Raw genomic sequence first — 26,450 nt, 5'->3', positions numbered from 1 at the left:
AGCCCTACTTATCTGGGAAACTCAGGAGAGTGGAATTGTGTGGAAGGAGTGAATCTTCAGGCTCAAATGTTGACTTCGGCTTTAATCACACATGCAGTTATTATTTCTTGCTGAGAAAAGGAGTGTCAGCCACAATCATTCTTGCATGCAAGAGGACTACACAAGCTGGGCTGTCTTGATATTAAATACAGCATCAAAGTTTGTTCATTCTGTTGTTACATAATGGCTTTACAGTACACTTTTGGAAAGCTAGATAAACTTTGTCTCTCATTTTGCAAGTCACATGGATCTTGTAATAGCAATAATACCTTGTAAAACAATATTGTCATTAGCTAAACCATGATACTTTTTGTTTCTTCCATTGAAATAGAAAAGATGAGTTATGTCAATGCACCCTGTAACAACCAGGATGTAAGAGCAGAACCAACAGGGGAAAAAATACTTCCATTAAAGATGAGGGTTTTTAAGATCTGTTGGTCATGTCCAAATCTCAAAGGCATGAAGTAGGGCTTAATGGGCAAGTCAAACCAATCACCCAGCCCTTTGGGAGCAACCCAAACCTGCCAAATCAAGGTGGTAGGTCAGAGCAGTGAAGGAGGACAGATACTGCATCTATCTTCAAACTGGGGAGGAGATGGAGGAAGTAGAGACCAGGTCACTACAGCTACAAGGTCATGGGAATACATTTTTGAATAATCAGTTTGAATATACTTAGACAATAATAAAGTAGTAGAGATGGGTACCATGAGGTTGCCAAGAACACAGCAATAGTCAAGAAGGATGGAAAAGTAGCCTGGGAGACACACAGCTTGTGAATTTTAATTTTAAAGTTTACTCTTTAGCCATCTAAGCTTTTAATTCTCAGATATCAATTAATTAGAGAAATAGCCCCTAAATATATTGTTCTTAGAATGCCTTGTCCCTGCATGAGAGTATGACCTGGTGATAATCAGTTTTGAGAATTTCCTGATAGCTTAAGTGAGTTCAGCATCAGAATCCAGAAAGAAAATCCAGATTTTTTGTTTAATTTTATCAGAATCAATAGTCAATGAAAAAAGTATGCGCATCACTGACGTGCTGACATTACTCTAGAAACCTGGTTGTGGACAGGAGAATCAAGGGGGCCTGATGAGGACGTTTACTAATACAAAAATCTTTCATTTTACCTAAGGGTTTACTTCTGGTGTAAGAATTAGTTTTGTAGGTTTTTTATTATTTTATAGCTGTGTGTATTTTCAGTTCTGAGTTTCATAATTGATCTGCATAATGTGACAGAATGCATCAAAAAGAACTGTAACTCTGCATGAAGTTTTTATAATTGTTGTCTTATTAGTCTTACGTCACTTTTTCTTCTTTTTCTAGGGTATTTGGGTCCCCGAAGGAGAAACCGTAAAGATTCCTGTGGCCATTAAGATCCTTAATGAGACCACTGGTCCAAAAGCCAATGTGGAGTTCATGGATGTAAGAGATGATCAGTGTCTTTGAGTTTTGGTGGGGGCGTGTCTTTCTGTAGTCCACAGAGATTGTAAAGAGGAGTTTCTGCCAGTTTTCTTTCCTTATATTTAAATAGTAGAAGGAGGCTTGTACACAGGACCAGTATTGTGCTGATGTTCAGCAAGTGCTACAGTATCATGTCCCTAGAACCACTCAGCTATTGAGATTTTCTGTGTAGGCCATTTGCCTCCTTCCCTTAGTCTTTGACAAGCTGTCTCAGTATTAATGCATAGCCATAGCATTCTCTATTGCAGCAATGTTCAAACAAACAAAGAAAACCAACCAACCAAAACCAACCAACCAAGGTTACACTTAAGCTGCGGGTAGGTCAGTGCTGCTTCTCTGAAGCTATAGAGCTAGGCAGATCTATATAAGGCAATGCTCTGCCCTGTTTAGTTTATTGCATGTAGATCATTCCATTCCAGGACCATAAGTACCTGGGCTACCAGGGTAATACCAGTCCCATGGTAATGAAGGGCTGGGGTTTTCACTGTGCAGATGTCACAGACCCTTAAGATGCTTGGAGTTTTCTTATAAATGGTCTTCCCATCAGTGGAAGGCTGAAACTCCTCTATCTCATGTGCCAGATTATTTTATCTTTCCATGGCAGAGCAACTAGAGATGAGAGAGAAGGAGTTGTAGGGGAGCATCCTACCACGTATGTGAGTCTCAGCTGGTGCAGACCTCACAGGAACAGAAATTTAGCCTCGGCTCTCTTCTGCTTCAGTGTTCCTGAGAACTAAGCACTGGGAATCTGGGAGCTGTCAGCAGCAGCAAAGCATAACAGGGAGGGGAAAATAAAATGTGCTGGATATTAAAAGCTGTTTTGCTTTACTAATCTGAAATATTGTTGAGAGGTCAAGATCATAATTTTCATGAATGTTCTATGTTCACAGATATTAGGCACTCTGTCAACATCAAGCCTCGTTGACACTGTGAATGTGTATGTCCTATTCAGTGACAATTTTTGACAAATCACAGAAATTTGCACTTTTTTGTAAATCCCTCTTGTGAACTTGAAAATTATATAGGAGTTTTAAGTCTTGAAGAGCTGTTCAGTGTTTAGGCTTAATTTGGTTACCATTAATGAGACTGGAAACCACAAGGAGAATGTACTCTCGTTATATAGGCTATTCTTCCATCTAGAAATGAATAGAAATGTACAGTTATGGATTTAGCTGTTTCAGACAAACTATCATGTGTGAGTTCTTAGACAATTGAACGAAGGCTGTACAGATGAAGGGATTTCCTGTGCTTTTTACAGAGAACTGCATGTTTATGTAGATGACATTCAGTAATCATTGTGCACAACTAAATTAAAAAGAGGACGTTTTGGCCCTGTTCAAAAGGAATTAATTGCACTAATGTTAATTAATTAACATTAAAAATTAATTAACATTAAAAATTAAATGTTTGCTTAATGAACAAAATAATGGTCAAGACTATTGTTAATGGTAGAGCTGGAGAAAGAGGAGAGCTGGTATTCAGCACACTTTTGAAGTCAACGTGCAGGGAGTGCAAGGACACTGAATGCAACCTGCGCTCCATGTCTGATGCTGGCAGTCAGTGATGTAGATTCCAGCCTCAAAATGAGGGAATTGTCAGTGGAACAGAGCAACTTGCACCAGCTTAGGATCTGACCCCTGATCTGATAGAGAAATAATAGTAATATCTCCTTCTCTGATACTGATTAACCTTGAAGCACTCTACAAAGAAAACATAAGGTCCTGGTTAAAAGACAGACTTACTTGTCTGACGTTTCATAGCTCAGCTTGATCAGCTGACTTAATTCACCGGACCACATTTCCTTCCAGTGTATGCATCATAACATCTGATAAATGGCTCAGAAATTATGAAGGTTTTTTGGAAGCTCTGGAGATTTTAACTGTGTAAGGTACAGCCACACTAGGAAAGGTTTCTCTTTAAATTAACAGTTTCTCATGAGTCTCTGACCCAGTGGTAACAAGATGAGAGAAAAGTTAAAGTTATTTTTAGTCCTAGAGGTTAATAATGGCCTTAAACGTTATTTTTAATCATAATTAAAAAAATTGCCCTCCATCATTAGTTGATATAAGTGACAATAAGGAGAAAAAAGATGTTTTGTATCAATGCTGCATTTGATATATGTACAGTGGTCTGTAACATCCTCTGCTGTACAGCATTGTTGAATATTTAATTTCATTCTTTTGAAACAATTGCTCATGCAATCGTACAGACATTCCTGCCGTCCTCACCTCTTAACCCAGTCATTTATTTCCTGCAACAAGCCACATTTTTAAAGAGAATGACCTAGGCATTGTTTATGGTTTTAGTGTGGCCACTCCTCTCTGTCCCAGAAAGGACATAGTTTTCAACTTTTTAAAATTTTAAGCTATTATGAGGAGATAACTTAATTATCTTTCATTGAAGAGTAAGTTATAGTAGAAAAATGTGTTTTACTCATTCTCACTGCAAGGCTTTGGTCAGTATAACTGTCTGGATAAAACTTGATACTGTTTACTGGTGTTATTTTATGAGGAAAATTTAAGTGTACATATGAAAGCAAAATGTATCAGTTGTGATTTCAGTAAAAAGAGTATTATGAGTAGTTGTTGGTTAAAAGCAGTTGTATCAGACTTTTTAAAGGCATATAGGTGGCTAAGTGCCATTATGAACATAGTGGGAGTTAACTCTTAAATAAGTGTCTGACATGTTGGTTGTGAATGGGAAGAGGAGGTTAGTGGGAAGGATTTGTCATTATATGAGTCACACCCTTGACTTTTGGGGTTTTGTACTTGTCAAGTACAGGTGTGCTTTTGTCAGCAGTTACTTCTTACTCGATTGTGTAAGTCCTTGTACTTGCAAGTAAAACTTAGCATTCCTTTTAGAGAGGCTCTAGAAAATGTAAAGCCTCTTGTAAACAGCAGTTTGTGTACAGAGAGAGTACTTGGGACATTTCAGTGTCTACAGAAATAGCTAGTACAGATATTAGTGGCATTGTCCATAGAGTCTGGTTAAAACTTCTAAATGTTGGCAGAATTTAAGTCTAAAAGTGCTCTGCGAGCTGCTGAAATTCTGCTAAATGTTATGCTAAAAGAGTGAAAAACAACAATTTGGCTACTAGGCTGTCATTTCAGCACCTTGAACACCCACTAATGGATCTGTAATGGCTATAATGATATAATGCATGATGTTAGCACCTGCTATGGCCAAACACTTTCCACCCTTCTCCCATCAGGGGATGATGAATTGGCCGTCACCAAAAAGTACATCCCCTATTTGGAATTTTTCTTTGAGGAGTTGCAGCAGAGTCTACTTGTCGGGCTTTCTCCACACATTCCCAGCTGGCTCTCTTTCTTTTACTCTGCTCCCTGCTTTCTTACATAGTTTTTATCACTGCAGTAGTCCGTGTCTGTTACAGCAGTGCAAGCTGATGTCTAGTAAGTAACCCATACTGCCTTCTCCAGGGCAGCAGCAGAATGTACATGTGGACTTCTATGGATTTGTTTTCACCATGCAGAGGTTATTGCTACTGGTTTGTAAAATGTAGGTTTACCTTTTTTTCCACATATTTCTAAATACATATTATCTCTGGAATCATTTCAAAGTCTAAAGAATTTCCCTTCAGGTGTTGAAATGGTTAGGTGCTTAAGTTGTGGGGCGTAGTTTCTCCTCCCTGTTTGGCTGGTCACACTTCATCATCCCCAGAAGGGCGCTGGAATTTGATTCAGAGTGCAGGCATTCTTGCTAGTGGTCTGCAGTCTGGGAAAGCTTGCAGCTTGCAAGCGTGGCTGGGAGGGGAGTCACCAGCTGACACAGAGGGTATCAGGAGAGAAGGATGTCCTACTCCTCACCCTAAGCCTGGTAAAAGAATACATGAGGGTCCTGAGTGTTTGGGAGGAAAGAGAGGCTTGTTGTGAGGAAAAAAGGCAAATAGGCAGCTAAGAGGCTACTTGATAGTAGAACAGGGGCTTCTAATTTCACTTGTGAAAACAATTTCCCCTCCTCAGCCTCAAATGGTTTGACTGTTATGATTGTCTGATAAGTCAAGTAGCCATTGGCCTGATCAGGTGCTTTAACATTAAACCAGATGCTCGACTGATAATGTAATCCATTCTAAAGTCATGCTGCAGTTGGAAAGCATAGCAAACCATCTTTGAGGCTAAAAAAAATATATTTTAACTAACTTGTTGTGGGAAAACAGACAATTGATGAGGGCCTTTCCTCTCTAGCCCTCTAAGCCTGATGTTTCCAGGAAGTAATCCTGTGAGCTGTGATTCTGTCCTGGGTTTTGATCCACTTACAAGTTTAATCTATCCTCTCTGAACTTAAATGCTCCATTATCTGTTAGAAAATAATTAGAGGCTGCAAGCACAAGTCTGCATACACAGAGTTCCTTGGGAGTCCCTGAGCTCATTGAGATGAAGACAGTTTGACTGATGGTGGTCAGCCGATATTGGGCCAGAAGCTAATAATAGAAAGCAGTGCTGCTTAGCTAGGTGAGAAAGTTAACTTGGGAAAAATTAAAGTGAAGGGTTTGGGATTTATGGTTGGAAATAAATTTCCCGTTCTCATTTGTTTCCTGGTAAGAGAGCTTCAGAGGTAGTTGGTTCCTTTTATGGTTTTATAATTAAGATCTAGGGGGCTTCTTGACTTCACCTGGACTTACTGTAGTTCCCTGCTGTCTCTTGGAGCAGCATTCAGTGTGCAAGAGAGCATTTGTCAAGTGAAGTGTAAAGGTAATAAGTGACAATGACCTCCACCAGGCATGCAGCAAACAAATTAAAGCTGCATATAGGGGGCTGATACCCACATCTTTTCTTTATGTCTGGCCTGATTAACTAAATTAATAAAGCAGTCAAATGTCTTGTATTGCAAAAAGGAGAAACAGCTTTTCCTAAATTATAAGCCCGTCTTATAATAAAGACAGGTCCTCAAGACATATCAAACTTGTCTTTGGTTCAGGGTTTCAAGAGGAAAAAATCATGTAGCTGACTAGCAAAAAAGAATTTTATCTCCTGTTCAGCTGAAAACCCAGAGATCTTGATAGGTCTAGATGATTTCTTTGTTTCTTCAGGTAGGTCTAGATGCCATTGTGGAAAGTACACTGGAGATACAGCTAACTAGTCAGGCAGGGAGGGTGAGAGAAGATTTACCTTTTCTTGGTTTCCACCACTGGCATTAGACATAGGAAGGTTCTAAGCTGAAGCTTTTGGGTTCCTTCCCTGGCCCACGGCAGCTTTCATAGAGCCCTTGGGGTTCCCTGTGGACACACTCTGTAATGTACAGTTTCTCAGTTGATACAGATGCATTTACACCAAGTCTCCTTGTAAGATCCTGCCTTTATGACTATGTAGGTGACTGGAGAAATATTTTTGTCTGTCCCTTAAATTATTTTTAATTCCTTGTGTACATCTCATGCTACCTAGCCAAGTGTTTGACCCAGATCTTCAGCAGTCCATGTAGATGCTTCTGAAAGTCTGAAAAGACATTACTACCAACAGTAGTTGGATAGTACATCCAGGCACCCCACAATCATTTCACTGACTGCACGGCTGCTTGGGAAATACAACCAAGTTAATCTTGAACCTCGGTTTACGGGGCAGCTTTAGGATCAAATGAAATCCTTTATGGCAGCAGTAAGACATTTTTCCTTATTTTCTTCTGCTGTCATTTATGTAAACATCCTCCTTTCCAACTGGTATAAGGGATCTCTGTAAGAATAGTTGATAATGAAAAGCAGTGTTGCTGTGCTGCCTGGCAGTGTGCTTCAGCTGTGATTCAAACAGGTTTTCACTCTATCATGTTAAGTTGCTGGGGGTGGGAGGCAAGGGGTGACTGAACTCATCTGATTGTAGGCTCCCTTTTGTGCAGTCTCCCCTCTGCCTCCCACTTACGCACACTCTAAGTATAGCCACTTAGGAGGGGGAACTGTTTGCCTGTCAGTTCCAGGCACAGAAGCTCACTGTGATTGCAATTACAATTTCCAACTTGTCCAGAGATGCCAGAAATCAAGCTGTCCTGGAGAACTCTGCATACCATGCACAAGTCCCAAGAGTGATCAGCCTCTACAGAAGCTGGAAATCTGAAGCTTAACTGCCTTTAGTCATCTGAAGATTGCCTGTGTTTCAAGGCCACGTTTTTGTTATTTCCATCTTAAGTAATAATTTTCTGTTTAAAAGTTTACTTACTCCAGTAATACTTCCTTCCACAGTATGCAAAGATAAGATGTGTGTGTATGTGCAGGCGGGTGTTAATTTTCCATATGCAAGAGCAGGTGGCTGTATGGAGAAAGTATACCCACAGCAAGGATGAAGTGCAAGCACAGACAGACAAGCTAGGCTGTTTGGAAACAACATAACGTAACAGTCTAATGGGAAAATACAGTAAGGGAAAGAGAGTTTGCCTACTACTGGTGATGGGGGAAATCTGAGCCCTGTTGAAATCAATGGGAGCTGTGTATTTGTCAGTGAATTCAGCAGGGCCAGGACTTCGTCTCTGGAGTCACCCATCCAAGAAGTCTGCCACAGATTTAAGGGAGAATCAAAAGCTTTAGTGAGTGACTGACGTTATGAGTTATTCCTAAATAAGTTAGGAAGTATGTTCAGAAGCTTTGTTAACGGCAATAGCAGAACTCCTTATTTAAAGTTTGTATTGCATTATGACTTGGAAACCCTGCATAAGGTTGGGTAAATCTCTGAGCAGGGAGAAGATCAGGAAGGAGTGTTAGTTTATTCACTGGGAAACATAGCTGTGGATTAATTGAAACTATTAGAAATTCTAATCAAATTCAAGAAGTAGTTTTGGCTGTAAAGTGTGTGTATATGAAGGAAACATTTTGAACTGATGTCTTACATTATGATTTCTTTTTAAAGGTATGAGATACAGCAATAACATGGTTGATACTTGTTGCTTTGGAGTGTAGGTTTGAGCTTGGTTACTGAAACATAAAGTCAGTTATTTGCTTATCTGTATGTATTACTGTTCTGAAGGTCATGATCTCATGGTTGCCACTGTTTTATCAGGACGCAGTAGAAAAGAGCTTTTTGAAAAAGTGTTTAGAAATTGAACAGGCAAAGGATGGGAATACTAAAAAAAAACTAAAAAGGCAGAGAAGTGGTGCTATGAGTATCAAAAGTGGTACGCCGTAGTTTAATTAGGAGACTTAATCAGAAGCTCTTGGGATTTGTATTTCCATGATTGGTTTTCTGTTGCTTACAGTACCCTGGGTCTCTAGTTCTTCGCATTGTGCTGTATGTTGCCACCCTTTACTATATGTTAGATCTGGACCTGAGCCAGAATGCTCTCCTCCAGATTCGTATTTTCCAAGAACGTACTTTGTATCTGGAATGTAGCTTTTAGGAGAACAATCTTATGTGCTTCAGTAAAAGTTTCCACTGGATACTGTAAGGCCATGAATTTGGAGACCCGCCTTCCAGTATTATAGTGCCTGCAGGTGCTGGTCTTTTCATCTGCACCACCAGTGGATGGTGTGATTTAAGGCAGAGGGGAAGATGTTATCTGTGCAGGAACAGATCTTGCTGGAGTGGTAGGCTACAGCTGGTAGACTTGTAATTACACACACGAGAAACAGCCTTCCTTAAATATCAGAAAAGTGATTGGGAATACTGGAATTCTTTGCGGAGTCTTTCTGAAGTTCAGATGCAAAGTGCAGAAATAAAACTGACAAAACTTGGTCAAATGGCAGATAAGATTACTGAATAATACTTAACATGTTATGAGACAAAACTGACACAGATATCCTGTTTTAAAGCAGACTTCGGCACCGAGAACTGGGCAACTAGTGCTGACTTACTGCTAAAAGAAACTGAAAGCCTGTGTCTAAGAAACTTCCTATTGCTTTGCATTTTTTTCTTTGTGCCTCCAGCTCACATTAGCAATATAAAATAGGCGCTTGTTAATGTTTCAGTTCCTAAAGGGCAATGCGTATGACAGAATGTTGTCATGCTGATAAAAAATGCAAGTTTTTATGGGACCTCTGTTAATAAAACAGAGGTACTGTTTCCACAGGCTTAACTGTAATGCATCCCAAACAAGCCATCACTAGTTCGAGGTTAATGGTGAATCTAATGAGGTTTGAGGAAAAGACTGAAGAAGAAATGTCTTGATACTTAAGTCAGAGGAGCTGACTGTAAAATTGCATGTATATGCTGGCTAATCATTTTTGAAGTACACTTGCCTGTGATTAGTTCAGTGCCAGATGGGTAGGCTATTACATCTTAGATTTTTCGTGAAAGCAGGCTGATGGGGGGCTATGTGTGAGCTCCAGCACATACTGCAACTCACAGATCAGTAACAATGAAGAAGGTGAGCAAGGGCAGAGGGCCCTGGAGGATCAATGCATTGTATTTGTCATACTTGTTTTTATACTGCCAAAGTGCCAAGTCAACTTAAAGTTAAGGGAGAGCAAGGTTTTCTGTGTTGTAGTGAGAAAAAAAATTCCAATACCGTTTATACATACAAATACTCACACTGTGTCCATTTTTGATAGAAATGTAAGGGTATAGAAGCTCAGGCTTACAGGAGCTGAACTTGAAGTATCACTGGCAAAATAAAATTATCTTCAAGATATTATAGTTTGGAATACTTCTCCCTTATTGCTTTGTTGCAGATAACGCTTCAAAAATTGTTTTCCATGTCTCAGTGCTGATCCAGACACCTCTGATACAACAACTGTCATAGATTTATAAAACTGAAATAATTAACATCTGTTCATATTAATATTCTACGTATTATCTACAAGTGATAGTCAACTGTCCCTTTCGTTGCTTGTCACATAGTTGTAATGGAAGAAATAAGACAGGGGAATCTGGTACATGACTGGCTTGCTGATAATCTTTGTAATATTCTGCCAATACCTTTTAGACTTCAGTGCAATAACTAGGATAAACAGATAGAGCTGAGGTCACAATGTGGCTGGCACTCCACAAAGCAGTAATTGCTGGTTTGAAATGCTTAGTCCTTCGATACTGAAACTGTAGTTCCAAAATGAAAAGATTTTGCAGAGCAATATTTTCCATATTAACTTCGGTGTTGTTTCTCGTTCTCATATATGGCATCTCTTGGACCTGTTAAGATCAGAAAACCTTTGTGCTGTGAAGACATGGTGAGCTTGTCCCTGCCCTGAAAGGCTTTCAATTAAGATAGACGCAAGAGATAAAGGGTAGAGGAATGATTATTATTATTATATCCATTTATAGATGGGACTCTGTGAATTGCAACACAGATCTCATAACATCTAAGCAAATCATTTAATGTTGTTTTATTAATTTTTATTTTTAATTACATTCTGGTTTTAAATTGGCTTGGAATGTTTACTTAGAAAAGCAGATACTATATGAGGTTTGTTTTCAGACAAAGCTGCTTTATCTACTTAGCCACTGAGAATGTGTCTAAACTGTTCTTAAACATCTCTTGTTATCAGTCAGTGCTTTCCCCAAGTCAGGTATTTTAAAGAAGCTGGATGACACTTGATATAAGGTAAATTGTGTATCAGCAAGAGGAGAGAGAGAATCAGTTTTCTTACCTCTTAGTTACTTATAACGTGATAACAATTATATCCTGAAGGTTTCTGCTTTATATAGAATATCAGGTTTTTAATTACATAGACAAATATGCATTGTACAAAATAGAATTATGTAGGTTTCAGATGGACCAGGGCCTGTTGTTATCTTAATGCTTCACATGACAAATTATATAAAAATGTTTACAAAAATATTCATGTAGATTTTTGAGCTATGTTGACAAATTGCAGCTGCATTGCATTTGCTCAATACGAGCTTCAAAGGCATTCATTGATCGACTTGCATAGGTAAATTCTGTGATACGGAGCAGTACCAATGCAAAGGTAGGAAATGGCTGAGGTACAGTCAAATAACAGTTTATCTGATGGAAATGTAAGACCTCAGTAAAGTAGGAGAATGTAGAACATGGACTAGCTATGGGTGGTTCCCCAGGCTTCAATTTACTGAGTGGAGGTACTATCAGTAGATAGGCAACGCCAAGGTTGAATCTATTTGGAAGCCTTCTCCAGTGTCGAGGAAGCTTTTATTGTCTAGGCAGTGCCCTTTGATGGAGTTCAGTGGGATGATTCACATATGCATATAAAATAGCACAGCAGAATATAGCTGTTTGTATGTTTTCTGAAGCCAAGCAAATTGTTTGTTTGTTTGTTTGTTTAAATGAAGTATTGTTGGTTTAGGTCAGAGGCCAGAGTCACCTGCTAAAAATGCAAGTCCTCTGAGAAGTTATTTTAGTAATTGTCGTGGTTTAACCCCAGCCAGCAACTAAGCACCACGCAGCCGCTCACTCACTCCCCCCCCCATCCAGGGATGGGGGAGAAAATCAGGAAAAGAAGTAAAACTCCTGGGTTGAGATAAGAACGGTTTAATAGAACAGAAAAGAAGAAACTAATAATGATAATGATAACACTAATAAAATGACAACAGTAGTAATAAAAGGATTGGAATGTACAAATGATGCGCAGGGCAATTGCTCACCACCCGCCGACCGACACCCAGCCAGTCCCCGAGCGGCCAGTCCCTGCCCCCCACTTCTCAGTTCCTAAACTAGATGGGACGACACATGGTATGGAATACACTGTTGGCCAGTTTGGGTCAGGTGCCCTGGCTGGGCATGAGAAGCTGAAAAATCCTTGACTGTAGTCTAAACGCTACTGAGCAACAACTGAAAACCTCAGTGTTATCAACATTCTTCACATACTGAACTCAAAACATAGCACTGTACCAGCTACTGGGAAGACAGTTAACTCTATCCCAGCTGAAACCAGGACAGTAATGAAAGTGTTTGGAAAGAAATGGTGTTTGAAATGAGGAAAGAAAGTGAGTTTCCTTGGTGAAATATTTTCGTGGCAAAATACTGAACAAATATTTCTTGGTAAAATATATTAACTTGCTAGAATGAAACGGAAGAGAGTTTCTGCTGAAGCTTTTCAATGGAAGATAAATTCCAGTGAATTCCTCAGCTAGAAGATGTTTTAGAAATATGATAGTGATTGAAATACCTATTTTGTCATTTTCTGAATGAACTCTGGTGGATTTCTGTTTTGCAGTCATTGGTTGTTTCAAAACTCAGACTGTGTTTATTGGACAGGAATGTTGTCAAAGCTAAATTTGAATATTAAACACTTTTCACATGTGATTAAGTTGTGGACAGCAGAGAGAAGGAGTGGGAGGACTGGGCAATTTTTTCTTTAGCTGAGTAAAGAATGGGAAATTTTCCAGTGCTAGGTCTTTCCAGAGGATCTGAATGCTGTGTCCTGCCTGATTTTAAGCAGAGTGGGGAGATGCTTCTGGTTCCTCTGTGACTAATCTCTACAAGGTGTGAGCACAATTTACGTTCTTGACAGTACTGTCATTCACATGAGAACAGAGATCCAAGTGAAATTCGAGACTACCAAAGGTTATTGAAGTCAATGTTTATATGACAGCTCAGTAAGCCCTCAAAGTGTCCTAGAGCTCCAGAAAGTGCCTTAAACCATGTTGTGTCACCATATAAATGTTTCTAGCTCAACTAAAACTTGCAGATCAGCCCTCTGGTGGAGTTGGTGTTGAAAAAGTGAGTGGCACTCACTGTTCCATGTGGACATAAAAAGTGCCACACAGAGAGAGCATTTTCTTACCATGTAATTTCCTTACGTAGCCCAGTCATGAAAGACACAATAATGTACAGAGATGTCTGTCTCACTCGCCTGCCTGTATAAATGAGACAAAATTCCAGGTCACTTTCAAATTCATATTGGCTTGCCCATAGCTGGTGTAACTGATACCTGTTTTCTCCTTTTCTACATAGTGATGGCACAATCTAAATGTGCCATCTTTATCTGCTTCCAAAACCTCCTCTCAGTGAATGCTCTGGTAAGGCCTCCAGTGATGTGTAACAGCTTGCTGTGGCTTTGGCATTTCACTGGCACAGAAGTCCACTGAGGATAACCAAAGAAATGGCAACTTGGTGTCACTTTGAGCTTCATGGTGTGCCTCTTGGAGGCACAGCATATTCTTTGATACTCGTAAGATGTCATACCGTGGTAGTGTAGGTCTTTAAAAACAACTTTTAAAAAATCAAAACATAAATGCATGCAACAAGGAATAGATAGGATGGATTAATTATATGTAACTCTACTTCTGTTTTATAAATGTCATCCCAAATAGTTAATTGTGTTGGTTAGAAAGGCTGATGGTGTAACAGCTATGGATACCTTTTCCTGATTTTTATTGAATGTCAACCCCTTGACTACTGATCTTAGCAGTAAGATGCAAAATAGGTGCTAGCTGTCAAAAGTCTCTACGGTGTGGATGGGGTTACTGCTTTATAATCAGGGTGCACATTGGCTGTGCTTCAGATCTGAAAGCAAGGCTGCTCTTTTTGTGGCACATCCATAGAGCTGCTGTGAATATGTCTCTAGCACTAACTTTGGCACAGCGGTAGTGCCTCAGGGTTCCAGGTTTTCTAATTGTGCTTCCTTTGCCTGAAGTTTCCCTGGTGGTGTCACTTAGAGATTTTTTCACTTTCTTTCCTAGACAGCTGCAAGGTACGGCTGGCTGTTGAAAAGCAGATTCACCCATCAGCCTTGTCACAGTTTGCTGTAGGAAATGCTAGGAAAAGAGGTTTGGGTTTTGACTTGTAGAGTCCTTTCAGTTGAAGAGTCCTTTGGAAATTCTGGATCTGTGATACCATGCCATCATACTAGCATAGTTAAATGTTCTTGGGATTGTGATAATTCACAAAACAGGATGAAAGTGTAACATAAATTATTATTTTGCCCTATTCATGCCACTCTCAAATTATGGATTACTTATAAAGTAGGCATTCCCTCCTGCAATACTGCAAGTTTAAGTGGTGTTTGCCTATAACTTTATGTTCTTGGCTTCTATACTTCAGTGAGATCCTGTCTTTATAAGAGTGTCTACACAGCCACAAATACAAACTAATAAATACAGTGGTATTTATTGATTTGACCAAGGTTTTTGTATGGGTAACAGATAATTGACCGCTCTTTCATGCAAGTTTGTTCTTGGAGTTGTTTGGCTTGTCCTGACAGAAGTCTGGACCTGAACATGGACACACATTGAAGATCAGACATAGTATTTGATGTGGGGGTTATTGCAGAAGTCAAGATTTTATCAACATGACAAAAAGATTCATTATTATTATATTATATTTTTTATATATGTATGTATTACCCTGACCGTAGGACATGCTCAAATCTTATGAAAGTTTAGGGAGGGATATGAAACCCTGTGATGAAAGCATAGGACAAGCTGCCAGTCTTAAGGTTTATAAGAACACCACCCACTGCCCCCAGCCCAAAACATATCTATAGACAGACAGGCCACGGATGTAAGCTACTTTTGCTTTCCTTCACATTGACTTCCTAAATTCTGGCTACTTTTCAGAGCCAGGTTACTGAACTGGGTGGGCATCATCCCAGGGGTGGCCATGGCAGGGAGTGGAGGAGCCGTTCTGGCTCACAGCCAGTTGCAGCCAAGTTCCCTCACAGCTGCTCGCTCGCCTCCACCCACCCCACCAGGAACAGGGAGAAAATAGGACGAACAGAAGACTCCTGGGTCAAAATAAGGATAGGGAAATCGCTTGCCAATTGCTGTCACAGGCAAAACAGACTCGACTTGGGGAATTTAACTTAATTTACTGCCAATTAACATAAATATTTAATAGCTGATTCAGTGTTAGGAAACAACAACAACCCACACTAAAACATTTGTGGAAAACCCCTACCTTTCCTCCCCCTTTACCCCAGCCCAACTCCAGTCAGCTCTCCTCCCAGCTGGTTGCTGCCTGCAGCAGTGTGGGCTGGCTGGAGCCAGCTGTGTCTGCTTTGGGCAGCCCCAGCCTCTTACCCCAGGGGCCTCCCCTGGAGCACCCCTGCTACCACAGCCCTGCCATTCACACCAGCGCACCCAATATTTGCTGTTCTAGGAGCGTCCTAAAGCCAGGCGGTAACTGCCCAGCAGCTAGGGTAAGGACCACATTGCTGGGTGCAGAAGGACTCGGCCAGGATCGAGGTTCTGCTGTGGCAGGTGAAGCGCAGGGCAGAGCCTGGCCTTGCAGCAGTCGGGAGAGGTGATGAAGTGCACAGAAGATGGGAGCTGTATGAATTTTGGTGGTGGCAGTGATTTTCTTTCAAGCATTTTTTTAAAGAGGCTTTTAATTTTAATTTTATCTTTGGGAGAAGAGTAGGTCAACAGGATGTAAAAAGAAAGAACAAAGAAAGTAGAGAAGAAAAGGGTGAAGGAACAACTGTAGAAACTCAGGACAAAATAGCAGGCAGAGTAATGTTGAAAGGAAGAAACCACTGTAATACAGGTAATGTGTGGCAGCTTTTGATGACTTTGTGGTTCACTGATGCCAGCTTGGTCAAAAAAAAAAATCTAACAGTGAACCAAACAGTCCAATGAAACTTTTTTGTTCAAATATCATCATCCTTTTGCAGTACTTGAGTCCTGAGTGTGATGCTCTTAGGCAGTTGAATATAGATGAGGGAAACATGGAGATGAGTCAGTTGTGAGAGATTAAATACCTGGGTTATGGGCAAAATGTATCTTTGATTAAAACAACTCTTAGTGTTGATAGTACACTTGATTAAATTAGGTTTCAATCTGATGCTATCCCTTCAAATGCATCCTGAAGGAGGAAGGAGCTTTGAGTGTGTGATTATAAAGTCAAGATTTTCAGTGATACTAGAAAATTTCAAAGGAGTGTCCTAAGACTCTTCAGAAAGGAGTGAGAACTTGATTTTTTTTCCCTCTATCACTTATTCTTGAGACCTTGCTATCACTCATATTAAATCAAAAATCAAAGCAATAACTCCCTCCTTCTGAAAGGAATCTGCAGCTAAGGCTGAAAATATTTGTAAGCTGGTCAGTCATAAGGTCTGTTTACCCTCATGTTCAAATAATGCTGAAATGATTGCTTTTTTAGACTGTATGTTTAAAACTTCAAACATTTTTGCTAGTTGCACCAAAATAGTAAGAAACAAATCACTTTTGACAGACTATTCTGAAATAATGATGCGTGTCACAAACTGTAAGTAAAACATTTGTCAGAATAATACAATATTTTTTACAAAGAGGTGTGCACACTGTTAAACCACTTACTGCAAGGGGGAATGGCCAGTATGAAACCCATTGTTACTTCACACTGTTAGAGCTTTCAATGGACACGTTTCTGATTGCTGAGGTCCTGAACTCTTGGCCACTTACCCATAAAAGTGAACTGAAAATGGGCTAGATTTTGATTTCTCATCACCAGAATCTATGTTTTCAGGCCAGGTTCACAGAAGGGCTGGTGGGAGTTATCCCCTGACTGGATGTTTGATGGAAAATCTTCACTTAGCTTGTGCACTAGAGGTCTGTTCCTTTAGACTTGAGATTCCTCCTCAGCTGTCTAACATGGGCTCTGATGAATTGGGAGATTTAATTGGTACAAAGTCAGCAGGGAGAACTAAGAAGCATATAGTGTTCTACAAAATGTATCTTGTACACTTTCAAACATTTAAGCATGTGCGTAACTCTAAGCACTTGAGCCCTGTGGGAGTCAGCGTGGTTGCCCATGCCCTCAGTGTTTGTAGGACAGGGATCACAGTACCACTTCTTTTAATAATTTATTTGTTTTATGTTGCTCCAAAATGTATATTGAGCCAGATTTGCTCTTATAAGCACATTAAGGTATCTATTTGTGCATGAATAGGACCTACTGCTTCTCTAAGGTGGGCATGGAATATTTGACCCAGCAGTCTGTAAGCGTCACCTTCAAGAGGGAGAGCTTTCAAATCCCTGAATTGTGTTAGTTTCAAGTAAGTGTTTGGAGGAGTGTGGGGCATCTCTCTCATGCATTTGAATCACATGGGGCAATTGCATGCATTTGAATTCAGTGTCAACAATGCAGGCTGTGCCTCTGCAGCATTGAGTCAGTAAGACTACATACCCTCTCTGCTGTGTGCACGTGCTGTGACAAGCAAAGGAGTCTCAGAGGGTATGCCTGCCCTGAGAAATGCAGCACATTTAATGACACATACCACCTCCAGAAAAGGCTGTGCACCTGTTTAGCAGTGCGTCAGCTGGAGACCAGCTCTGCTCCTGGGCAGTGGAGAGCACATTACTCTAGTGTTGTACCATGCCTTGCTCATCACCAGGCTGCAGCCTGGATGCAGGGTGGGGCACTGACCTGGAGCCAGCTTCTCCCAATGACACTAGCTTGGTCAGAGCCAAGTGAGCGGTACTTGCCTGATGCACTTTCCATCACACTTGTGCATGATAGACCACAGTGTGTGGTCCCTGCTGTGGATATTTTACTTTATTTTCTTTTATTTTTCATTCTTAGTTTTTACCCTAGAAAGTTTTGGGTGTAGTGGCATACCTGGCAGCTGGATTTCCAGAACTTTCTGAAGGAATAAGTTAATATCACCATTTAATGGTGCAGCACACTTGTACTCCAGTCTAAGTATGCAGTGACTCTACTTACTACCCAACGGACCTCTGGTCAAGCTCCTCATTGGAAACTGAACTCAAAAAAGCTCAAATCTCTTATGTCCAAAAGAGTTAAAAGTCCAAACCCACCCATTCAAAGCCTGTAGTCTCTTTAGTCGTAAGAGTTTGACCTGGCTCTGAGGAAACACATGTTAACAAGACTCATACTGTTATCTTCTCTGTTTGGTCACATATAGCTTCCTTAACATGGCTTCCTAAAGCAAAACAAGCACAGGGGGAGTTTCAAGGAGATGGTGGTTAGTGCAAAACTCTAGTTAACATTGCCCATTAGACTTCTTAATAACAGGGCCTTGATTTAGACCTCTAGTTGTTTCTTGCTGTGCCTGCCAAACTCAGTGTTTCTACAAAGAAAAAGTGATTGTTTTTGTGAATGTGCATATAGGATTTGGACCTGAATGTGCACTGTTGCACTTCTGTGCAACAACCACTGATGAACCTTTACCTACTCTAAGTATTCATCTTGCTTTATGCTTGGAGTATGGATGTGGACGTCTAGAAAGATTTTTTTTAAAAAAAATAGCTTTCTTCATTTGCTCTTGAGTCCTGCTTCTCCAGTGAGAAGTTGAGAGAATTTGTTGCATGTAACCTAGGTGTTGTCGCTGTCTCTCAGGAGGGTGCAGTGACAGAAACCGGTTTCATCACAGGACATGGTGTATGCTACCATAGTCACATGAGCCAAGTTAAAGCATGTAGCTCACTCCTGCAGTAGTAACCTCAGGGTTGAATGTGCCCTTGCAGCATTCAAGTGTTGTTCACCGTATTACACAGCAGCAAAATTGGTTATAGAAGCTGTTGCCCAGTCCCAAATAAGACTTTTGCCTGAAAGTGCCCTGTTAAATGTGTCTGCTCCTAATGACTGCGAAACAGTTCCTGGAAAACCAGCTGTGGCAGTTTATGCTGTTACTGTCCTCCCTCTGTTTGCTACTGTCCCGCTGTGGGACTCTGATATACTTTGTTGGTCCCTATAGCTGCATCTCTTATTCATTTTCAGAAGTGGCTGAGACATTTCAACAGAAGCTTTCCAGAGAGTATCTGCCCAAGTGGTGAAAAATTGCAGCCCAAGGGTTGAAAGTATAGCAGTGCTGTAAAGCAATTGAAAAATGGCATCTTGCATAGGAAGTACAGGGAAAATATAACATGGGTATCATTGTCATATGATAAATGTGGGCAAGTATGTTGTTGAGTACATAGGTTGTGCCGTCTCTCAGCTTAAGTAATAGTGCAGACTGCACAGGCTAAGTCGGCTATAACCTAGAAAATTTGTAAGACCTAGCAGACAAACAAAAGGCATTGAAAATATGTTCGACTGTATTTGGATCTGGCCTGAAGCAGGTCAGACATGCATTCCAGACAGGTGTTTGGCCTAGCCATTAGAAGTAATTGTAAAATTAACGTAAAAAGCAGTGTATTCGCTGTAGTATCTCTCCTGTTACTACAGCACAGCTTGTGCTTTCAGAAAAATGCGCAGCACAGTATGAAGTCAGCTTTTAAGTACATTTATTTACTCAACAACAATTAGGAAAAACAGGTGGATTGTTCTTTTCTGGCTTGTTTTGTTTTGTTTGAGGACATTTTATGGCGAGAACAGTTAGAAGCAGAAGGTTGGGAAACCAAATATTTTTCAGACTTTGTCGCTGCTTACTGAACTCTTTTATCAGGTGTATATGTTCATCTGGCTTAACTGGAGCAGTAAAATTTACCCTGGGCTTGCTGAATTGGGGCAGCAGATCTGTGATACTTCTCTGGAACAGAGAGCACATTTCTCCTGCACGGGCTCTGAGGCACAGCACATGTATGTGGAGGGCTGGAAGGGGACATTGGCTACCTATGGGAGAGTTTCTCCTGGTGCTCTGTGTGGTATGGCCATTGGCACTCAGGAAGCTCATGTGTTAAAGAGCAAGCCTTCAGAAGGATTATCTTTTCCTCTCTGCCAGATACTTACATCTGCTATAAGGAGATAATCAATATTGCTTCAAATGCTAATTCTCTTGTTAGGTGAAGTCTTAAGCAGCAAGAAGATCAGGTTATCAAGCACTGCATTAGGAGGTGCTGGGATCCACCACGTGGTACAGGACTCTTAATGACACAACCTGTTAATGTGTTTCAGAGCCTCCATAAGCAGCAGAGAGAAGGTCTCTTGACCGATTCTGATGTTCAGATTTCCTTTAGAGCATGGTTTTGGACTCAGCAGGGTGATGGCTCGCTGTCAGTTCTGCCCTGTTCCAGGACCCCAGCGGTGTCAGGAGTTGCCTGTGTGCAATCTCTAGCCTCTCAGGAACACTCTGGCCAGGAATGCTTGACCACATACTGAACTGGTATACTAATTAACGAGGACATGTGCTGGAAGAGAGTTGTGTCCTGGACCACTCTAGGTGGAGAATAAATTTTCAAATGGACATAAGTATGGCATTATTTTACTGCTAGTGGCACATGCACCTTGCTGAGTCCACTGGTTTACAAACTAAATGGTCAGAGAAACAAAACCGGTATCAAAGGATGCTCTTCAGGGACCATCATGCTGGCTAATATTTATCTTCAGTTGCAATTGTTAGCAATAACACATCAAAGTAGGAAAGGGAGAAGTTAAATGCCATCTTATAAGATGTGCTGTAGGTGTTACTCAGAGCACCCTTTCTTGTCACAGTCCTGAGAATTGTTTTTTCTTCCTCATCCTGGAAGGCTGAAATGCAAATCCTGCTTTAGCTGGATTTTGAGTTACTTTTCAGAAACAGCAGTCAAATTAAAGGCATTTCAAACATGACTGCAGAGCATGGATAGATCAGGAAATAGTTTTAGGTGGGATTTTCAAAGCCATCTAAGGAATGAAGGTGACTTAAGTGACCTGTGAGAAGTGAGTGACTAGTTCCCTTCATCATCTGTGTTGACAAAGTGCTTTTAGCCTGGATGTAACTATGCATTGTATTGTTACAGTGATGGTCAGCTCTCACAACTTAAATAAGCTCTACCTGTCTAAGCCTGTTTTGGCAATCTAACAGCAGGTGCTCTGAGGGCTTCTTCTGGCCTCTCGCTGTGTGTTAGCAATTGCACCTTCTCACACCCCTGTTGACATAGCTGTGCTGACAGAAACCAGCCATAGGTCTGGTGATGGATCACTGGGACCTACAAACTGACCCTTCTTCTTTGGTATGCTATTGTGTTACTAAATGCAGATGACAGACGGATCAGTGTAAAGCATTAAAAATAACATTTATGTCATTGTTTAATATAATTGTTTAATATAGGGTTGTGTATATAAATCACAGGAGTTGAGCTTAATGTGGCAATACTTCAGCCACATTCAAAAGGGGCAGAAGAGAGGAATGATCAGTGTGATGTGATTGCTTTATACAAAACAGCATATCTGAGAAGTATAATACCGAGTTGAACATGGAAGGCTCAATTAAAGTCACTTGCTATTCTCTCTGTGATGAGGCTGGGGGACACAACAATGGCCCTGCCAAACTACCTGATTATCTTGAATTAGCAGGGATTAGCTGCATTCTGCATCAAGGTCTTTCTTTACCAGCCTTTCCCTTGGATGTATTAACTCTGTAAGCATTGCTGTGAATAGGCTATACATACACAGCCTTGCTTTTAAATAACTCATTTGAGATCTTGTAGTACCCTAGTCTCAGCTGGTCATGGCTCACTGTAGACTGCAAAATACATCTTAAGAGGTAAGAGCAAGCTGAGGTCCACAACTGCTACCTGTGTCTAAACTGGCTGACGTATAGCTGTCCTGTGTATGGCTGCCACACACTGCTGTGATAATTAATACCTGAGCAGCAACAGCATAAAGAAACTCCAGGAAGAGATTTGGTTTGGCTGGGGAGTTACTCTTGTGATAAGACTTCCTGCTCCTGCAGATAGATGAAGGAGGGTGCCCGATGTCCAACAGAAGCCTTTCAAAACTGTCACCACTCTTGTCATTTCTCATATGCTAGTGTGAGCACATGATGTTACAAAAACTCTGGCTCCTGGGGGAAAGATAAAGTACCATATCTTAATAATTTCTCTCCCTCATCCCCTTTTTTATTTCAACTTTCAAAGGATTTTTTTTCAGGAGAGAAAGATAAAGTGATCTGAGGCTCAGTTCCCACTTCTGCTCTAGACTTCCTATGTGACTGTGGATAGTAGGTTATGCTTTTCTGTACCTCAGTTTCCTCTCCACTAAATTAGAATAGGCCCAATTTTAGAATCATTCATGTGCCAATGGAGTCTAGAGACAAGATCTGCAGACATAAGGCTACCAAAAGATATGGGAAATTGCAGAGGCTGGTTTTGAAAGATGCCAGTGTCAGACAGCCAAGTCTGTGAGATTAGGTGCCTTACCTGATTAAATGTTTTAGAAAATTTAATTGGGAACCAGGCTGCAGAGTGCCTAAGTGCTATGGAGATTGTAGCTGTAGGGTCTTTTGTGTCCAAACAGATTTTAAAATGGAGACTCAGATTCCTTATTTGCTGAACAGATTTTTAAATTCTACTAAGTCATAATGTTTCTGTTGTTGTTTGTCTGTTTTGTCTAATTAGGCTCTAGCAGAACAATTGCAATCTCTCTTACTTCGTGTTTGTGCTGTGCCGGGTAGACATAACCCTGAATTTAGTTCTCCTGTAGATACTAGTTCAATAAAAATAACAATACTTTTACTAATGAGAATAACTATGTGAAACCAGGATTCATGCTAAATTAGTATCCATTAGTGACTTAGATCTATAATGAAGGTTTCCCTGCTCTCTGTTGTGTGTCTCAATTCATTACAGAGCAGTCCATAATATTTTAACAACATTTTTATTTTTTTCTGGAACCATTGCCCAAAACTATTGGAAGAATATGTGCTTTCCCATAACATCAGAATGAGACAAATGGCACTGCTTGCTTTTGTTATCATACAGAAGTGTCTTTTGTTTGGACTCAGACTTGTAAATGGCAAATAGCTGGAGACTAATGGAGCACATGCTTCAAAGCTTTCCATCCGGTCCCTTGGTGAGCAAAAGGAGTATATTGTCTCTGTTCTAATCAGTCCTCATTATAAAGAAAAGTACTCCTGCTCCAAATTCCTGGAGAAACTCTTACCTTGACTCAGAGAGGGAGAGGGCAACAAGTACTATCCCCTTGTGCATCTGCAGGAGAAAAATGAATGGGGTAAAAAGAAAAAAATGAGGCAGAGTGATTTTGTGCTCTGAAACTGGATAATGCACCTGTCAACAGGTATTTATTCTGGTGGCCTTCAGTGACATTTTCTAGTGACAGCAGAAAAGAGACTAAAATTTATCAAGAAGACCCCATACGTACCAGTTGAGTGAGCAAGAACTATATTAATTTGAATGTGAGCAAAACTACTTAAGATCCCTTTTCTAATCTGTTACATCAGAATCTTCCTCAGAGGTCCTACGCCAGTCATCCCATCAAATAGCCCCTATTTATTCATTATTTATTTTATTTTTTCACATACATTTAGGAAGAAAAAGGAAGGCAATACTCCCCCCAATGGACGCCATCTGCTCTTTTCTTATTGGGGGGAAAAAACTCCTACAATTAGTGTCTTGTTCATCTTTTCATTTTAACAAAAAAAGAGAGGGAAAGAAAGAGAACTATTATGTAAATACTCTGCAATTTGGTTTCAAATATTCTTTGTACTATGATGAGCAATTTCCTTTAATACAAACTCAGCCTACTTGCCAGGACTTTTTTTGTGTGTTAATATAGGGAAGGAAAAAAAAAACAACAGAACTTTTATGAGTTGGGGGGTATGCTATGTTCCTCTGGTGCCAACTTTTTCTCATCCTTTTTTTCTTTCTTTGGCGCTATTACTGTTGTTATTCTTTAAGTTGTCAGAAAGATGTCATGTAGGTTTTCTGAGAAAGAAAGAGAACCAAAATAGCTTTACAAAGCTGCAATTTCATCTCACTTTTCATTGTTCCGTTGCTGTGATGAAGTGGTCTTGAAATGGAGGACTTGGCTTAGTGAATGAGAGATAAAAGCTTTCTCCCTGCCTTTTTCGAATGTCAGTTGCTTGTGATGGCAGCATTACCTCTAAGAACAGATATGTAAGTTTTTTATAAGGAGTTCCTGTGCTACTTGTCAGTGGTACGAACTTCAGAGCCAAATAGTGTAGCCATGATTAAGTCCTTCTGGTCCTTGGCATTGGACAACCTAGCTAGCTAGCTGAAAACCTCTGAAAACTTAAGATCTGGAAAAGATAAAGTATAGAAGAAAGAAAGGAATACTATCTCTTGTTCTTTGTGTGAGAAGCTGAAGGATGGAAAAAACAAAGTAACTGACCCAAGATCTATTATTGGTAGAGGATTTTGGAAGAATCAGGAGCTGAGCTAAAAGGTTCAGATTTAGAAAGTTGCTGCTTTCTGTAGTGGTCTACTTGTGGCAACATCAGGAGACAGGCAGGACTTGCTGCTGCAGCTGGGCTACTACTGTACCACCACAACTTCTAGTTTAGGCTATTGCTGTACAATAGTCATAGAGACAGTAGCATAGTCATATCCTAACAGCTTAACAAATCTGCCGACTTTCAGTAGGACTTGTTGGCCAAGGTTGGATGGGGCTTTGAGCAACCTGGTCTAGTGGAAGGTGTCCCTGCCCGTGGCAGGGGGGTTGGAACTAGGTGATCTTTAAGGTCCTTTCCAACCCAAACCATTATATGATTCTATGACTTACGAATATCAGACACATTTGAAAGGCCCACATTAAACCTCCTGAATCTTAACCCTTTGCAGGTTGAACTTTGGGAAAGCTTCGATTGACATATAAATGTTACATGCTCAAGCCTGTAAAATACTAAGCATTAAATCTCTGATCCAGTAAAGCATTTTAGCACAGCTTAATCAAATGTCTTGCCAAATGAGGCCTAACTGGCCATCTCACCATATACACAGGTGGCATAGTTTGCTTGCATACAAAAAAAAAGCTGATGCCCAATGGATTGACCACAAATTGGAAAAATATATTCAAGAAACAAAATTAAGGGAAGTAGAACAAGACAAATGAGACCTTTAAGCAAAGTCAAGTGTGTCACACTTACATCTTTGTTTCTGTGGCTGTAATGGGACAGGGAATATAGGGCAGTGCAGAATTTCTGATCTGAGCCTTCACTGGATCTGTTCAGATAGTCTGACCCATTGCTTGGTGCTCATTACATCAAGCATACATTACATCAGACTGTATCTTGCCTAGGTATGCCTAGCACTGGATAGACAACACAGGAATTCATGACACTTAGGCTATGGTGATCCCCTTTAAATGCTTTATGGGAAACAGGAAATCTTCTACACATAGAGTCTTCAAGCACACTGGAGTAACTGGGTCACTTTTGTTGTTACAGGAAGCTCTTATCATGGCCAGCATGGACCATCCGCACCTGGTGAGACTCCTGGGTGTCTGCTTGAGCCCAACCATCCAACTAGTCACTCAGCTGATGCCTCATGGCTGCCTGTTGGATTATGTTCATGAACATAAGGACAATATTGGCTCCCAGCTTCTGCTAAACTGGTGTGTCCAAATAGCTAAGGTATGTAGTTCATGCTGTTCTTTTTTTGTCATTTTCATAACTAACTGAAAAACATACCATGCAAAAAAAACCCCAAAAAGGATAAAAAAAAATTGTTTGGGTTTTGTTTGTGGGGGTTTTTCAGGTGTGAGTGTGTGTTTTCAAGAAGGTTGGCTAGTTCTTGAAATGCACTCTTTTGGCTGCTTAGAATATTATAGATTAGTTGTTAATATGTAAACCAAAGTGTTTTCCTTGACTGTCTTTCTAACTCAGTGTTAATGGGGGAGTCTTTCAGGGGGGGCAGGGGGAGTGGGAGTGGGAGAAGAAGCCCCCTGTGTGACATCTGGGGCTGAGCATAGAATGATTTTTCAGCCTCTTCTACTATTCACTATTCATAGATACTGATTTAACCTCATTGTAGTTTTCAACCTTTCTGATCTGCATTGCCAGTTAAATTCTGATATGCCATCAATTGTCTGCCCCCACACTGCCAAGAAGATAAGTATTCACTTCATGTCACTCCTTTGGGAACCACCACGGTTCTGCTGTGTTTAAGACCTATCACAACAGCTGAGGCTGGAGTGTAATATTGCTCGTCTCTGCAGAATGGGAAATCTCAGGGGCTGGATCCTGCTTTGCTTGCCGTGGTGTAGTGCTCTCTGCCTTCCTGTGGGGTTTTAGGAGCAGCAGCGAAGCTGTTATGGTTCAGACACTGACTGCACTTCAGCTGAGGTGGAACAGAGTATCAGTCATAAATGCAGCCCTAATATAATCTTTGCACAGTGTTTCACATTTGGTTTTAGGCATGTTTAGGTATTCAGTGTTGTACTAAGAACAAATTACTCATAATTGGTTGCTAAGAATAACAAGATCTGGGAGTATAGAGGGCCATAGTTTTTATCGACTTTAAAGGCTCGTTTGTGCAAAC

At 40.5% G+C, this 26,450-nt stretch overlaps 1 protein-coding gene across 1 annotated transcript in view; it reads left to right on the top strand.

Moving 5' to 3' along the window:
* The window catches only part of ERBB4 (v-erb-b2 avian erythroblastic leukemia viral oncogene homolog 4), a 402,050-nt gene that overhangs the window by 275,501 nt on the left and 100,099 nt on the right, over positions 1 to 26,450 (top strand). The window contains exons 19-20 of the mRNA XM_010583267.1: positions 1,363 to 1,461; positions 25,358 to 25,543. Coding sequence (XP_010581569.1) covers positions 1,363 to 1,461; positions 25,358 to 25,543 — 285 coding nt within the window. The remainder of the gene's footprint in view (positions 1 to 1,362; positions 1,462 to 25,357; positions 25,544 to 26,450) is intronic.

Source organism: Haliaeetus leucocephalus, unplaced genomic scaffold (genome assembly GCF_000737465.1).
Source record: "Haliaeetus leucocephalus isolate CR32 unplaced genomic scaffold, Haliaeetus_leucocephalus-4.0 Scaffold880, whole genome shotgun sequence".
NCBI classification, from domain to species: domain Eukaryota; kingdom Metazoa; phylum Chordata; class Aves; order Accipitriformes; family Accipitridae; genus Haliaeetus; species Haliaeetus leucocephalus.
This window is presented reverse-complemented; position numbering and strand designations above follow the sequence as displayed.